At 36.8% G+C, this 18,109-nt stretch overlaps 1 protein-coding gene across 1 annotated transcript; it reads right to left on the bottom strand.

Moving 5' to 3' along the window:
- Positions 1–3,232: 3,232 nt before the first annotated feature.
- On the bottom strand, positions 3,233–17,510 carry LOC114322926 (pectinesterase). Its single transcript, XM_028270392.2, has 4 exons — positions 17,167–17,510; positions 9,189–9,500; positions 6,429–6,792; positions 3,233–4,078 (listed from the first exon to the last, which is right to left on the bottom strand). The coding sequence occupies exons 1-4, from the start codon at positions 17,470–17,472 to the stop codon at positions 3,387–3,389; spliced, it is 1,674 nt and encodes a 557-aa protein (XP_028126193.2). The 5' UTR covers positions 17,473–17,510; the 3' UTR covers positions 3,233–3,386.
- Between the last annotated feature and the right edge of the window lie 599 nt (positions 17,511–18,109).

Here is an 18,109-nt window from a genome sequence, read left to right as displayed (position 1 = left end):
TCAAAACTTCAAAAGCAAGCTCAATTGAGCCAATTCTTTCCAAAACATGATGAAATCATGGACTATACTAATAATATGAACATGCATGTACCAAATTCCATGTAGTGACCCTCAAAATGCTAGGATATAAGCATGCATGTATGGAATGAGCTTCAATTCAACATATAAGGACCAATTCTAGGCTTAAATCACTACAGGCTCAAGAACCATGCAAGAATCAACTCAAATACACAATCAAGAAGGTAATTATTCTACCTTAAGTCTTCAATGCAAGATACACAAGCTCAATTTGCAATCTATACTTCAATTCCTTCAAGTTTCTAAGCAAATCAACAAGGACAATTCAACTCTCTCACTTTCTCTCTCTCTAGTTCGGTGGTGGTGAGGAAATAAGCTGATGAAATGTTTGTTTGAGTGTATAAAGGCTCAAATATGTCTAGCCTACATGGCCCACTAACAATGGCACTATTGTAAATAAGCCTAACAAGCTATTCAATCTTAATTAATCTAATTTAATCATACCTAATCAGTTTTCAGATAATTACACCATAAAATCACATAAATTCTAATGATCATAAAACATCGATCAATTTCGGATCTGGCCGCCGACAAGGCCTTCAATTCGCAATTTAAACATAAAATATGAACAGATAATCAAATAGTCAAACAGATAGATAATGCATTTAAACAGATACAGTCAATCAATCAGTCTCAGATTTCAGTCAGTCAGTTTAGTATTTCAATCAGTTCAATTAATTTTCATAATCAGTCTCAGTTTAGCAGTAATCGGTAGTTTATCGGTAGATAGTGGTGAGGGTTGTTACAAAGCCAATCTCACGAATTCTGGCTCTGGCAGGATGACTCTACATTTATTTCGAGCCCTTTTAAATCTGGCAATAAACTGAGTAGCCTTCTCATCAGGCCTTTGGCTCAATCTTGCCAAGTCTGCCATGGAAACCTCTGGCTCCGATTGGAAGAATTGGGCATGAAATGCCTCTTCCATTTGTTGCCAAGTTTGGATAGAGCCAAGTATAAAGTTAATATACCATACAAATGCTCCCCCAGTTAGGGAATTTGGGAATAACCTTAACTTCATATAGTCATTATTAGTAAATTCACCGCATTGAGCAGCAAACCTAGCAATGTGCTCCACTGTTGATTGGTTTCCATTCCCATAAAAAAAGGCAAAATCTGGTATCCTGAAACCTCTTGCGTATTCATGTACCCTGTCTACCCATTCTGGGTATGGTTTCCTGTATACAGGATTCTGGACCCCCCGAGCCATCGGTCTACACATCTCTCTAACAATATCAGCAATTTGGTCCCTAGGGATCATATTTTGTGCTTGCTGAACCAGTACTGGAGGAACAAACACAAGATTTAGTGGCCAAACTTGTGCCTATGGTCCTCTTGGTCCATAAGGTGGTATATTTGGAACTGGTTGTCCCTGTGGTGCAGGTTGCTATTGGGGGTGTGGGTAACCCCTATGAGCCTGTCTGGCGAAAAGACCTGCGAAAGGCGCTGGAACTAGTGTTGTGTCTTTTCCATTTGTAAGAAAACCTTCCAATCCCCCGGGTATAAATTCGAATAAGGGATTAGTGAACCCCCTCGTGCCAGGTATGACTTCGAACATTGGATTTGGAGCCATTCTTATGTCATTTTCTTGTACTGGGCCAGATCTACCAATTTGCATGGCTTTACTGTTAAGCACTGAGGCATTTTGACCTGTTATAGGCCTCGAAATATGTTTGTACCAAGAGTGAGGTGATGGTCTTTCATAGTTTTGATTACTAGTTTGACCATTAGAATGTCCATTAACTTCCATAGGTTGTTTATCTCTAACCAATCTTTGCTGAGGAACATTTAAAACTTCCTCCATGTGTCTTGCATTTGTTGGTTGGTGGTTATTCATTTGATCCAAAAAGGATGTTGCCCACCTTTCCATCATGTTCATTAACTGCTGTCCCATGGCATCTACTAGGCCACCCCATGAATTTATTGGCTGAGTAGATGGAACAGTGGATGGTCCAATTCCTTGGTCTCATCCAATATTATGAACATGTGGTACTTGTTCTGAAGTGCTGGTCTATTCAACTATAGGTTCTGATAAAATGGGAGTTTCCACAGGATGTGTTATCACATTATCCTCTGGATTAGGTATCTCTACCTCTCCTTCCACGCCTTCTTCCAAGCGTTCATTTTCTCCTTGTCTCCTACGTCTAGCCATTTCAATTAGTCCCACTGGCCGTGCCAAAAATATATGTTGGCTTTTTGGCTTTCGAAGGTTATTTTTGTAATTGCGAGCGTGCCAGCAAGGATCAATCAATCCTTACAGAAAATTAATTGCCAACCAATTATCAGACGATTGTGTTTTAGTTCTTTTAGTCTCAATAAAGAGGACTTTTACTGGTGGTTTGATTTAGGAGAATTAAGCAAGATAACGATTAAATGAAGAACAATTGAAGCATTTCATTAAAATGAAAAACTTACAATGATCCAAACTCAGCCTTGTAGAGGTTTATAGCAACAATCTACTACTTGAAACTACTCCTATGAACGAAGTGCAGTGCAGGAATTTGAAGTACAGGAATGTAAAGAACAGGAAATGTAAGACTGAAAATGTAAAACTGAGAAGGAAAATAAGTAGAATAATACTGGTTTTTTGGATCTGAGTCTGGGCCTCTTTTTCTGAGCCTTCTCTGCTATTCATACTTCTCAAGGATAACCATCGAACTGCATTTTCAAACGTCGAACTGCTCTCCATGATCGCTGATCATGTTGCCTTATAATTAGCTCCACTGTGCCATCACTTGCAGTTAGGCTTCCCTCCTAATTTGAATTTAAATGTGAGTAACTGTTGAAGCCACATCACCTTGCATCTCTTTGTTGACCCACTGCTACTCAGATCTCGTAATAACCAATACTAACTGCCACGTGTACGATCAGAATCGAAGATTTGAATAGTCTTCCTGTAGTACCCTTATTCTGTCACGCGTCGAATTGTAATTGACTTATACAAAATATGTAGCCAACAGGAGTACATTCAAATATGAATTTTGAAGACAAATGATCTCATGCAATTCCTCACTTGATATGTGCTTTGACATGTACATTTTTTTTTTTGATTTATTTTGCGATTTAATTTTGTGTTTTGAAAATTTATTTTGTTGTTTAACAGATAACAATTTTGCAAAATAGCAAATACATTCGAGATTGGGTTACGCCAATTCAATTAGACCCAAAAACAAAAGCTTGTAAATTGATGACACAAATTATTCCAAGGTAGCATACAATACTAGGCATCTCTTACAACCAAGAACCATAGTACTCGAGGAAAAAAAAAAAAAACAGACAAGTTAACAAAAGAAAATGAAAAAAAGCATCATTCATAAGCCTTCAGTATAAGTTACTCCAGTGGACTTCAACCATGACCCTCCTTGTATCAATTGAGCCACAGTAAACTTCGTCGCTTCGGCCGCACTAGTGATGATGTGATACCCAGCCCACTTGACACGCTTTCCAGTACCAGCACCTGGACCATTGTTTATATACTCACCATAGTACAATGTTTTCAAAAACATATCACCACTCCACACTGACCAACCAGTAGAGTCAATATGGTTCCCAATGTATGACTGCATGAAAACAGTCCTCGAGTAGGCCTTCCATGGGCGACCCAAATATGACTTTATAGACCCTTTAACAGGCTCAAGATCCGAACTGGCTATCACATTGCATTTTTGGATTGAAGTCCCTGTGTTTTGGTTTGGGTCATCTCGGCCTTGGGCTGTGACTGCGTTGAATTGTGAACTCATGGGCTTTCGGGCCACTATTTTACAGTTTTGGAGCACAACCGCGGCATTGCCAAAAATGAAGTCCACTGTACCAGTAATATAACTATCTCTATAAAATTGCCGGTTACTATGAGCATAGAGAGTGTCTTGGTAGGCATCAATCCGACAACGATTTATGACGGATTGATCGGCTCCAACACGTAACGCCACGGCTTGGTGCTTCACCGCCCCAGCCGTGTTTTTGAACCAGATATCTTGGGCCATGAATCCATCACCAACAGCAGCTACATTGGTAGATTATGTAAAATGAGTTATTTTACAGCTTTGGTTTTTCTGAAAGTATCATTCATCTAAATAGAAACCAAAATATTATAGCCCGGTTCATTGAGGTATTGAGATAACATTTTTGGACCAGCACCTCTGGACTTTCTTTTGGGTCATCATTTTGACAGTACATAAGGGCCATAGACATAGAATACTTAATAGAAAACTCTTTGCAAATAATTCATGAGCCTTTTTTCTTTTTTTTTTTCTTTTTCTTTCCTTTTTGGTAAAATCTAAAATATTTAGAAAAATAAAAAATATGATGATTGTTATATACCACCATACGAATTTTATCTTCCTTTTTTTCACCATTATAATTTTCTAGGTCATGAGATCCTCTATCTCTAAAATAATCTATGTTCTTTTGTACACAATTAATACAATCTAACTCCTTCAATCATATCTTAAAGTTTTGACATTTTTAGATTTTCACTATATTGTATGGTTGAAACATTACATGTGTTTTTGTGCTTATTGTGTAGATCCATATGCAAAATAAAAGTATGTAGTATTATTAAAATTGAAAATCTTATTCTTCCATAGATTGTTCATTGATCAAAATGATGTGTCAATAATATTTTATTATTAAAAAAAAAGAAAACTCATACAAAAACTATCATAAGAATAATACGGCAATGATATTTTCGTAAATAAAACTCATCTTCATACTCTATCATCTTGTATGAAAATTTTCTGTCACTTTTCTATTTATATATCATTATTCAATGGTTTCAACCATTAATGTTTTACCTCTCTCCCTCTTCTCTCTCGAAAAACCTCCTTTCCCGGCCTCTTTTTTGGGCTGGCCGGCTGCCGCCTTTGGCTATGGTGGTCGGCTGGCCTAGCTCGTTTTGGCGGCTGTCTTGTTAGTTTTCTCTTTCAATAAACTTGAGTTTTCCATCTTCCCCACCTAGGTGTGTTTTTTTGTTGCTATCCAGGTTGTCATCGGATGTCTTCTTGTGTTTCAACTTTGCCGTTATAGCTGATTCATCAGAGGAGTCCAGGAATTTCATTCGAGCGCTTTTGGCGAGTAGGAGCTTGAGGGGTGCACTCTGGTTCGTAGGCGATTCAGTTCTTTCCGGTTTTCACTCGAGCGCTCCTCCTCGAATGAGAGTTTGAGGGGTGAAGACTTGTGTCCCAGCCGGTGGTCGGTGTTCGGTGGGTGTGTGGATCCGCGGTGTGACTTAGAAGACCTGTGAGGTAGAAGTCCTGTTGGCTTTGGAGTGGGCTGCAGCAGAGGCTTTGGAGTGGGTACTGGGTGTGAGCTAAGAAGAAAACCTGGTGGGAGATGATCTGTTGGGTGTGTTTGTGGGTGTTGTGATCTGTGGATCTATGGGTGTTGTGCAGGGGAGTTGCAGAAGTCTTCAACAGGGGTGTTGCTGCAGGGGTGTGTTAGTTCGGTGGGTGTGTGGGTGTTGCAGCAGCTTAGGGGTGGTTGGGAAGTTGGTCAAGGGAGTGATCTTCTCCAGTCAAGGGAGTTTTCTCAGCCTTCGAGCGGGTGGCTATGGAGTTTTCCAGCTAGCGTGCAGTAGGCGTGGAGCAGCGGAGCGTGCAGCTGGCGTGGAATGGGCATCGTATAGTGTTGTCAGGCGTCGGGTGTGAAAAAGGGTGGCGTTGGGAGTTGTTAGCAGCTTAGGTGTAATGATTTAGTTTTCAAAATAGCAGGTGGGCCTTGGCAGAGGCGTGGATGTTGATTAGATGGGTTTTTAGTTTGGGCTGCTTTGGGTGTTGGTTTTGTTATTTTGGTTTGGTTCCGGTGTTTTGGTGAGTTGATTATGTGGAGATTCATGTATTTTAATTTTTCTAGTTAAGTTCTTTTTAACTTTTTTTTAAAAAAAAATAAAAAAAATCGAGAGGCTTAGGGGTTAGTTGTATGGCTGCGAGTAGCAGTAGTAGGGGTATTTTTATACTGTCGAATCTCTCTCGATGCATGTCATCTTCCTGTACTTTTAATTTCATACTGTTAAATGAAATTTTTCTTTGTTGATAAAAAAAAATATATATCATTATTCAAAACATCTCAACGAACTTTTGTTTTAAATTGATAAATCCATAATTTTCTCATGCCATTCAGTATATATTTTCTCTGTGTATCTCGGTACCCTTAGGCTGTGCTTGAATCAAGAATTTAGATACGAATTTGAAAAAGGAAATCAAAAAAATGTGTGCAATGTAAATGAAATCTAATTATATTTTACCTACATTTTCTTTTTTTTTTTAGTTTCAAATCTCTACCCAAATCCAACAGTCTTATTGAAAATGCATTGATATGATTTTTATAGTATTGATCTAAAGAGTAATGATACGTACCAACAGTTGCAGAATTGAAAGTTGTAGCTCCATCAACCACATTCAAGCTACCAGTGATAATGGTGGAATCCATGCCATCACCAACAAGCATTAAATTCTTTTTAGTCTTCCCAACCTCCACATTTTCTTTGTAAGTTCCCTTCTTCACATAGATAACATACCGAGTCTTGCTATTAGTTGGTGCAGTTGCCACTGCTTCTTTCACTGTCTTATACTTCCCACTCCCGTCCGCCGCCACCACCACATCGGCTTTCACATTCTTCGGCGCCATCTCCAAAAGCTTCCAGTCGCTGGCGGTCACCCACCGTGGAAAATCCCCGTTAAGCCCCCGGAGGAAGAAAGACGACTCAAACTTATTTGAGACCTAAAACACAAAATTTCAGAGATGTGCTTTAATAAAAGACCATTCAAGATTACTTTAAATTTATTTTTGTTGCTTTTTTATTAGGTTAAATTACAAATATGCCTCTTAAGATTTGATTAAAATATGAATCGCCTCTGTGGCTTGAAAATTACATTCCACTCTCTAAGATTTCTAATTTCATAACAAATCGCATCTTCTATTAATAAATTATTAAGTCAATTAACTGTTTTTAATGATATTAAAAATATATTTCAATTAATAATTTAGGTAATTTTATTATTATATAAGAGAACAATTATGAATTTCATTTTTTTAGTTAATTCTGTTAAATAAAAAATTCTAATAAGAGGATATTTGTAATTTTTCAAATCACAAATAGCAATCTGTATTTTAAACAAATTTCAAGGAGTGTATTTATAATTTATCCTTTTTATTATGACTCATTCAATTAATGTATTTTGTGACATAGTCAATCTTAATATGATTTTATCAACCAAAAAAAAAATTGAATTTTTTTCTACAAAAATAATTAGAGAAATGTTGTTGGGCTGATTGGACCATGTTGAGAAGACAATTTATTTAAAAATCAATTTGATCAATTATTAGAAATTATATGATGAGATCATATTTGTCTCATAAAATCAAGGACGGGCATTCTTTCCAGTCGATGATCTGATTAGAGAGTACTGTTGGGCATGTGAGGGTCCATCACGGATCTCATTTTGATAATCTGAACCGTTCAATATGTAGAACTCGTCAAGTATTATATGTCTGTAAAAAATCACGTTGATCGGATATCGATAGTTATCCCATTGTATTAGATTTTTGTCAACCGTTTAGTTTTTCACTTTCCATTTTTTTTATACAAAACTGATTTGATCATGTAGTTATCGATATTTAATCAATTTAAACTTTTACAGACATATAATACTCGACAAGTCTCTAAAATAAAATATTAACTATTTTTAAAATAAATATAATTTAATCATCTAGGGACCGAAGCTCGATCAACTTAATATTTTGCCTAAACGCTCTTGTCCATATACTTACAAAATGAAGTGTTGGATCATTCAAAATGGATCTTGGAGTAGGCTGGAAAGTGATCCAAAATAGGTCAACCATTTTTTAAACTACAATGTTCTAAGTGATTTTAATTTTTTGAAATATTAAGAAAAAAAAATCATGTAAACCCTCCAAAGGAGAGGGATTTTTTTTTTTTTTTTTCTTAGAGAGAGGGGTGAGTCGAGGGGAGTCCCCCCGCTTGACCAATTCGGAATTGGAAGTAATCTCTCATCTGATGACCATGAATAAGAAAAGGGTAAATTACATTGACAATCTTGGAGGTTTGATTCAATTATTGTCTATCCTCTTACGTTTTAGAAATTATATTGTTATTCCTATGATTAATTGTTTCATTTCACAAAACTCCTACTTATATAAAAGGTAACAACTTCTACAAGAAAAACAGAGAAAATTACATTTAAAAAAAAAAAGTAAAGAAAAGGAAAAAAAAAAAAAAAAAAGCAAAACAAAGTAAAAAAAGAAAAGAAAAGAGAGTGCATGAGTTCAATGTCTTCATTCCGTCTAAATAATTACAATGACAGGGAGATAGTGTAATTTTCTAAACGTCAATGAGTGATATGTATTAAACTCAAACCTTAAGGGACATAAATGTAATTTACCCATAAGAAAAAGAACTACTCTCTTTATGTGAGATCAACAATAAAAGAAAAAAGAGAAATTAGATGCCGTAGAGCAAAGACCAGTCCTTAGGAGTGTAAAAATAGTTTGCGGTCCAAGATAAGCCAGGTCCAAGTCCATCCTAGGAGTGTAAAAATAGTCTGCGGTCCGGGATAAGCCCAATCCAAGTCCAACCTGGGATCTTGGGCATGGACCTAGGCCATCATTTTGTAGTTCAGGCCAGCTCGTGACCCGATCCATCGGCTCGCTCAAAGCCCATTTAAAGTTCGACCCACCAGAGGTCCAATATTATTTTTTGTAAAAAAAAATAAAATTTTAGCAAAAAAAATTTTAAAAAAAATATTCCAGTCCTACCTAAACCTGAGCCCAAACCCACCTACCAGACCCTCCCAAGACCTGAATATTCCTAGACTTAGGCTTAATTTTTTAGCCAATGGATCGGACTAAGCCGATCCAAATTTTGACGAGACACCGCAAAACCCAACATAAGCCCAACCAAACCAGACCAAATTTACATCCCTACCTGCCCGTTCAAATCAACTTTCAATTGACTACTTTACCTTTTCACCAATTTTTTTTTTTTGACTTTCTATATGATAGGTACATTCTATAATAATAACATCGTATAAAAAATAAATTCAAGTTTTTTTTTAAAAAACAAATAATAAAAAAATAGGCCCAAGTCCCCTACTGACCTGATCATCTTCCAGTGGTGATACTGCAACCACCATGGCTAAGGAAGCTCTAGCTCTTGCCACCATGTCTTCGAGCTCAGGCTCCATCATGGAATGGACCGACCCGGTTAACCCGTCTAGGCAAGTAACATGGTTGGTGAGAACACTACTGAGCCATGAATGGGCATCCGAATGTGACTCGGCTGTCCTTTTCTCAATTGCCACCATAGAGTCCATCACTCTATCCATTGACAGCTCCATCAACTCCAGGCAATCTGCTAGAGCCCCTTGCTCTCTCGGGTCGTTGATCCGACGGCTGATATCGCTTGCCGTTGTTGGAAATGGTTAATTTTTTCCTAAGTTAGGTCTAATTTTAGGTGGGCCCCGAGTGTCGATTAACTCGGGTTAAAGTGGTAACGCGTTCTATGTCGCGTTGTGATTCACGTGGTATATTTGGTTGCTCAAAACCATTACCGAGTGAATGGGAAATTGAAGCCAAAGTGTGCTCCATGAAAATGGAGTTTTGGTGGAAATTCCTTAAGGTTGTAAATTGGCTTGTCCCACATTGATTTGGTGGGAGGTTTTGAAAGGGTTTATAAGGCTTAGGGTGAGATACTTGGGGTGTGCCCCAAGGGGTACCCAAGTGTTTTAGAGGGAGAGGTTATGGGCAAAATGGGCTAGACCCATTGGACCCAAAAATCACCACACACGCGCGCGCGCGCCGCCGCCGCCGTCCGTCCGGTCGGTCGGGCGGGCGGGCTGGGCTTGGGCGCGGGTGCGTGGTGTGTGGTTGGGTTGGGCTTCTAATCTTTTTGGGCCAAAAACATTTGAATTTAATTTTATTTTTTATTAAAATAAAATCCATAATTCAAATTAAATTGGTTTGGATTTTTTGTTCATCCAAACAGGGCCCTTCCCGGTTTCAAACAGAAATAATCTGTTTTGGAAATAGTGCACACCCAAACAGGGCCCTTCCCGGTTTCAAACAGAAATAAACTGTTTTGGAATTAATGCACACCCAAACAGGGCCCTTCCCGTTTTGCTATCTGTTTGAATTCAAATCCAACAGGTATCATACCTGTTCAATTCAAAACCAAGAGTTACATACCTGTTTAATTCAAAATGAAGAGCCACCTTCACATCTATAAATAGGACCACCCTCATTTGATGTTTGCATTCAGAAATTTCGTATTTCACTTCTGTTTTCTATTCTTCATCTTGCTGCATTTTATTTTCAAAAAAAAAAAAAGAGTGTAAACACTAAGTGTGTTCGTAAGGCAAACAATTAGTAGTGCTGCTATTGTTTGTGGAAGATCATTTCATCCTGGGAGATAGACGTCCGAATTCTGAAAGCACCGTGGAGAGGACGAATCTGTCTTAAGGAGACAGTGTTAAACACTGGACTTGATCAGAAAAATAATTCGAAGAAATTAAATCAAGTAAGTTATTTAATTACTTTCAGTGTTGTTTTTATTTGTTTATTTATTCAGATTTTAATTTTGTTTTTGTAACAAAATAAAATCTGTTTTGTTTTTATTTATTTATTTTTTATTTCGAGTTTGATTTTTGTAATCAAACATATTCTCTCCTTTTCTTTATTTCTTTATATTCTTGTTGTTGTTTTGTACACAACAGAATTAAATCTTTTTAAATACAGTGAAGATTGTCCTACAATCTTAAGACAGAATTCTTTTTGGGTATCTTCATTGTATTTAATTTTCTGTGTTTTCAAATTAATATTCTGGTTGGAAAAACAAATAGTGATTTATGCTATTTGACAGATAGTAGTAATATACTGTCTCTTTTCTTTGACAACTACTAGTAGTACGATACTGGTGTCATTAACAATTCAGAATATTATTTGGTATTACAGAAAATTCTTGTGATATTTTATTTTTCTAGTTTTAGTAACAAGGGAAATAAAATTATTTTGTTGTTATAATTATTTTCTGGTTTTAGTAACTAGAAAATTAATTTGTGTTTTAATATTTTCTGATTTTTGTAATCAGAGATTATGGCTACTGCAACTGAAACTGCATCTGGCAGTGATACTCCTATTGTTACACCTACATCGGTCCCTATCCAGAACCATGTTCATGTACCAATCAATCATGGAGAAAAACCGGAAAAATTTAATGGTACCGAGTTTAAGAGATGGCAGCAGAAGATGCTGTTCTATCTTACAACTCTTAATTTGGCACGGTTTCTCCATGAAGAGGCTCCAGCACTTAAAGAGGGTGAAAGTGATCGGCAAGTTGTTGCCGCTGTAGATGCTTGGAAACATTCAGATTTCCTGTGCAGAAACTACATCCTAAATGGCCTTGACAATATGCTGTATAATGTATACAGTCCTCTGAAAACAGCAAAAGAATTGTGGGATTCTTTGGAGAAGAAATACAAGACAGAAGATGCCGGCACGAAGAAATTTGTCGTCGGTAAATTTCTGGACTTTGTTATGGTAGACTCCCAAACGGTAATATCTCAAGTTCAAAGTTTTCAAATAATTTTGCATGATATTCATTCAGAAGGTATGTCTCTTAGCGAGTCATTCCAAGTCGCAGCTTTAGTGGAAAAGTTACCACCGGCTTGGAAAGATTTCAAAAATTATTTAAAACATAAACGCAAAGAGATGACTATGGATGAATTGATTGTAAGGTTAAGAATTGAAGAAGATAACCGAAAGGCTGAAAAGAGGAATGGGAAAAATCCCATTGAGTCCAAGGCAAATGTGGTTGAACAAGTTCATAAACCACATAACAAAAAGAGGAAGTTTACTGGAGATGGTCCTAAACAAGGCGATAGTAGCAAGAAGTTCAAAGGAAAATGCTATAACTGTGGCAAAACCGGACATCGAGCTTCTGATTGCCGCCGCCCTAAAAAGAATCATGGAAGTACAAGTAAGAAGACCACCAATCAGGCCAATGTAACAGAATTGGATTACATCTCTGACGGAGTGAATGACATCAACCTTTCTGCTGTGGTGTCTGAGGCTAACTTGGTTGGAAATCCCAAAGAGTGGTGGGTTGATACTGGAGCAACTCGTCACATATGTGCGGACAAGAAGATGTTCACTACCTACAATGAGGCTACAAATGGTGAACAACTTTTCATGGGAAATTCTTCTACTTCTGCTGTGGCTGGACAAGGGAAAGTAATCTTGAAGATGACATCAGGGAAAGAACTGACCCTCAACAACGTACTACATGTACCTGATATCCGGAAGAATTTAGTTTCTGGGTCTTTGTTAAGTAAAAATGGTTTTAGGCTTGTATTTGAGTCTGATAAGTTTGTATTAACAAAGAGTGGTATGTATGTTGGTAAGGGATACATGAGTGATGGTCTCTTTAAGTTAAATGTAATGACAGTTGTACCGAAAGTTGCTATGAATAAGAATAACACATCTTTTGTTTATATTCTTGAGTCAAATTTATGGCATGGTAGATTAGGACATGTGAATTTTGATGCTTTGCGTAGATTAATTGGTTTAGATTATATACCAAAGTTTGAAATTAATCCTAATCATAAATGTGAAATTTGTGTAGAAGCGAAACTAACTAAGACTCCATTTAAATCGGTTGAAAGAAAAACCGAACCTCTAGAATTAATTCACACTGATGTATGTGATTTAAAGTTTATTCAAACTAGAGGTGGCAAAAAGTATTTCATAACATTTATCGATGATTGCACAAGATATTGTTATGTTTATTTACTTAGAAGTAAAGATGAAGCCTTAGAAATGTTTAAACTCTACAAAACAGAAGTTGAAAATCAACTTGGTAAAACCATTAAAATGGTTAGAAGTGATAGGGGTGGTGAATATGATGCACCATTAAATGAATTTTGTGCACAACATGGCATTATTCACCAAACTACAGCCCCTTATTCTCCACAGCAAAATGGAATTGCTGAAAGGAAGAATAGAACCCTAAAAGAAATGATGAATGCCATGTTACTAAGTTCAGGCTTACCACAGAACTTGTGGGGGGAAGCAATATTGTCTGCTAATTATGTTCTTAATAGAATACCCCACAAGAAAACCAAAAGCATTCCTTATGAATTGTGGAAATGTCGACCACCTTCCTACAAATACTTAAAAGTGTGGGGGTGTTTGGCAAAAGTTGAAGTACCTGTTCCTAAAAAGACTAAGATTGGACCAAAAACAATAGACTGTGTGTTTATTGGTTATGCTCAGAATAGTAGTGCATATCGGTTTCTGACTTATAAATCAGATATACCTGATATAAATGTGAACACTATTATCGAGTCAAGGAATGCTGTGTTTTTTGAACATGTCTTTCCTTACAAGAAAGGACAGGAATTAAGTTCACAGAAAAGAACTTATGATTGTACACAAAGTCAAGAGACTAATGACAATCAAACACAAGAGACTAGTAATAGTCTCGACCAACAGGATTTAACTAATGATGAACCAAGACGAAGTAAGAGAGCAAGAACATCAAAATCCTTTGGTCCAGATTTTCTGACATACTTGTTAGAAAATGAACCTCAAAGCTTTAAGGCAGCAATGACAGGTCCTGAAGCACCTTTGTGGAAAGAGGCTGTTAATAATGAAATTGAATCCATTATGCAGAATCATACTTGGGAATTGGTGGATCTTCCACCAGGTTCTAAACCTCTTGGATATAAATGGATATTCAAGAGAAAAATGAAAACAGATGGTTCAATTGACAAGTATAAAGCAAGACTTGTTGTTAAAGGTTACAGACAAAAGGAAGGTCTGGACTATTTTGACACATATTCCCCTGTGACAAGAATAACATCCATTCGCATGCTTATTGCTATAGCAGCGTTGTTTAATTTAGAAATACATCAAATGGATGTTAAGACAGCTTTCTTAAACGGTGATCTAAATGAAGAGATCTATATGGAACAACCCGAAGGGTTTGTAGTATCAGGGCAAGAAAAGAAAGTTTGTCGACTTGTAAAATCCCTTTATGGATTAAAACAAGCACCTAAGCAATGGCATGAAAAATTTGATCATGCAATGCTTACTAATGGGTTTAAGATAAACGAATGTGACAAATGCGTCTATGTTAAAAACACTGACCAAGGATATGTCATAGTTTGTCTTTATGTGGATGACATGCTTATCATTGGAAGCAGTCAAAACATGATCAAATCAACTAAGCAGATGCTTAACAAGAGATTTGATATGAAAGATATGGGGGTCGCAGATGTTATATTAGGAATGAAAATTACTAAAACATCTGACGGATATGCATTATCTCAATCTCATTATATTGAGAAAATTCTTGATAAATTTATCAAGGATGATTTGAATTTAGCTAGAACACCTGTAGACATCAGTCTTTATTTATCGAAAAATAAAGGTGATGCAGTGTCTCAGTTAAAATACTCCCAAATCATTGGAAGCCTAATGTACCTAATGAATTGTACTCGTCCTGATATAGCTTATGCTATAAGTAAATTGAGTAGGTACACTAGTAACCCTGGAGAAGACCATTGGAAAGCGATCATTCGAGTTCTTAGATATCTAAGATTTACTCATGATCAAGGTTTGAACTTTACTCGATATCCAGCAGTACTTGAAGGTTATTGTGATGCCAATTGGATATCAGATACTAAAGATTCAAAATCCACTAGTGGATATGTTTTTACTCTAGGAGGCGCTGCTGTTTCTTGGAAGTCCACGAAACAAACTTGCATCGCACGATCCACAATGGAATCCGAGTTTATTGCTTTAGACAAAGCAGGTGAAGAAGCAGAATGGCTTCGTCACTTCTTAGAAGACATTCCAATGTGGCCAAAACCTGTGCCAGCTATTTGCATTCATTGTGATAGTCAATCTGCAATAGGCAGGGCACAGAATCACATGTATAACGGTAAGTCACGACATATACGTCGTCGACATAATACCGTAAGGCAATTGTTGTCAAACGGAATAATCTCAATAGATTATATAAATTCTAAAGAGAATATTGCGGATCCGTTAACAAAAGGTTTGACAAAAGAGCTAGTGTATAGTTCATCAAAGGGGATGGGATTAAAGCCTATTACATAAGAGTCGTCATAATGGTAACCCTACTTATATGACTGGAGATCCCAAGAACTAAGTTCAAAGGGACAACTAAGTTATGTATGGCTCGCCAGAAATCACCAAGGGATTAAAATTCCTACCCATTCCTATGGTGAGAGTGATATCTGCAACATATGTTGTCTGCAGGGGTATAAGGATAAGCTTTGCTTTTAATGATTACTTATATCTTGATTAAGGCATAAAATCAAGACGAGTATAAAGAGATACTCACAATAAGAATCACCTATATGAGTGTTGAACTGGGGCCGGTTCTATGAGAATGAAGAGGCTAAATTCTCTAGAAACACTTATGAAAACCAGGTGCGTTCAAGGCCAAAATGAACACAACAGTGAGAACCACGATGTGTTAGAAGATATTTTGTGTGAAATCTATTGTCTTGGCTTACACAAACGGCTGAACAATTCAAGGCATCGCGTCCATTGGTTAGCCAGTAAGTCCGATAGGTTATCACTAGGGAAGGTTCAAAGCCGAAAACTACCTATCCTGATGCAAGATATTTTCGACTTATACTCTTTCGTTAAGTCTGCATATTGTTGCATTTCCGTTGTCATCAAATTCCATTCATGTGGGGGATTGTTGGAAATGGTTAATTTTTTCCTAAGTTAGGTCTAATTTTAGGTGGGCCCCGAGTGTCGATTAACTCGGGTTAAAGTGGTAACGCGTTCTATGCCGCGTTGTGATTCACGTGGTATATTTGGTTGCTCAAAACCATTACCGAGTGAATGGGAAATTGAAGCCAAAGTGTGCTCCATGAAAATGGAGTTTTGGTGGAAATTCCTTAAGGTTGTAAATTGGCTTGTCCCACATTGATTTGGTGGGAGGTTTTGAAAGGGTTTATAAGGCTTAGGGTGAGATACTTGGGGTGTGCCCCAAGGGGTACCCAAGTGTTTTAGAGGGAGAGGTTATGGGCAAAATGGGCTAGACCCATTGGACCCAAAAATCACCACACACGCGCGCGCGCGCCGCCGCCGCCGTCCGTCCGGTCGGTCGGGCGGGCGGGCTGGGCTTGGGCGCGGGTGCGTGGTGTGTGGTTGGGTTGGGCTTCTAATCTTTTTGGGCCAAAAACATTTGAATTTAATTTTATTTTTTATTAAAATAAAATCCATAATTCAAATTAAATTGGTTTGGATTTTTTGTTCATCCAAACAGGGCCCTTCCCGGTTTCAAACAGAAATAATCTGTTTTGGAAATAGTGCACACCCAAACAGGGCCCTTCCCGGTTTCAAACAGAAATAAACTGTTTTGGAATTAATGCACACCCAAACAGGGCCCTTCCCGTTTTGCTATCTGTTTGAATTCAAATCCAACAGGTATCATACCTGTTCAATTCAAAACCAAGAGTTACATACCTGTTTAATTCAAAATGAAGAGCCACCTTCACATCTATAAATAGGACCACCCTCATTTGATGTTTGCATTCAGAAATTTCGTATTTCACTTCTGTTTTCTATTCTTCATCTTGCTGCATTTTATTTTCAAAAAAAAAAAAAGAGTGTAAACACTAAGTGTGTTCGTAAGGCAAACAATTAGTAGTGCTGCTATTGTTTGTGGAAGATCATTTCATCCTGGGAGATAGACGTCCGAATTCTGAAAGCACCGTGGAGAGGACGAATCTGTCTTAAGGAGACAGTGTTAAACACTGGACTTGATCAGAAAAATAATTCGAAGAAATTAAATCAAGTAAGTTATTTAATTACTTTCAGTGTTGTTTTTATTTGTTTATTTATTCAGATTTTAATTTTGTTTTTGTAACAAAATAAAATCTGTTTTGTTTTTATTTATTTATTTTTTATTTCGAGTTTGATTTTTGTAATCAAACATATTCTCTCCTTTTCTTTATTTCTTTATATTCTTGTTGTTGTTTTGTACACAACAGAATTAAATCTTTTTAAATACAGTGAAGATTGTCCTACAGCCGTCACCATAGATTTTCTTATGCCTGACGCAGACTTCTTCAAGAAGGCCTGCAATAAATCAGGACCGTTCATTTGCATCAAAGCTTCAGGTGGAGCAAGTTCTGATACCATGGCGGAGCATGAGGCCCGATCAAGAGCCCGATCACAAAGGGTCGATGAGAGAGAAGAGGTTTCATTGAAGAACTTGGTGGTGAATATGGTGATTGGGGTTATGATGGCAACTAGAGAGAGAACAAAAGAGAGAGATTTGCAGAGAGAGAGTTTTCTCTTGGGAGAGTCTAACAATGGTTGATTAGCAGAGGTTGCCATGATGGTAGTGGAAGTGCGTTTGCTCTTCTGTGAATTTCTCTTGTTATGGTGTCCTTAAATAAACTTTAGGAAGTGGATTGGAGACCTTTTTTTTAGTTAAAATAGTTTATGAAAATAAAATAAATTTAAATTGTTAATAAGATAAAATTTAAATGATAATTATTTTACTTTTTTTCTATCACAATCATCAAATTATTTATGGAAAAAGAAAGGAGAAAAAACAAAAAAAAAGTTAACTATTATCTCAAACATATGTTTGGTTTGTGTTTGAGAGATGTGTTTTAGAGATAAAAAGTACGAAAAGTTGTTTGGTTTGGTTTTTTCAAAAGATGTTTTGGAAAATTATTTTGAGAGAGAGTTTTGAAAAAAGTGATTGATTTGATGTGTGTGAGAGAGAGATTTGTTTGGAAAACTTGTTTGGTTTATAAGTTTTGAGAAATTTTTTTGGAAAAATTTGTTTGGTTTGATTACTTTTAAAAACTTATTTGTAGAGAAAATTTCTCAAAAAATTTTCAAAAATACAAACCAAACGAACCACATTTTTAGTAAGGCTAAAATAACTTAAAAAAATCAACTTAAGGCCTGGTTTGGGAGCATGTTTTTTTAGTAACTTTTTTATTAAAATGTGATGTAAAAA

This window comes from Camellia sinensis, chromosome 9, assembly GCF_055761805.1.
Source record: "Camellia sinensis isolate YWXY chromosome 9, ASM5576180v1, whole genome shotgun sequence".
Classification (NCBI taxonomy): Eukaryota; Viridiplantae; Streptophyta; class Magnoliopsida; order Ericales; family Theaceae; genus Camellia; species Camellia sinensis.
This window is presented reverse-complemented; position numbering and strand designations above follow the sequence as displayed.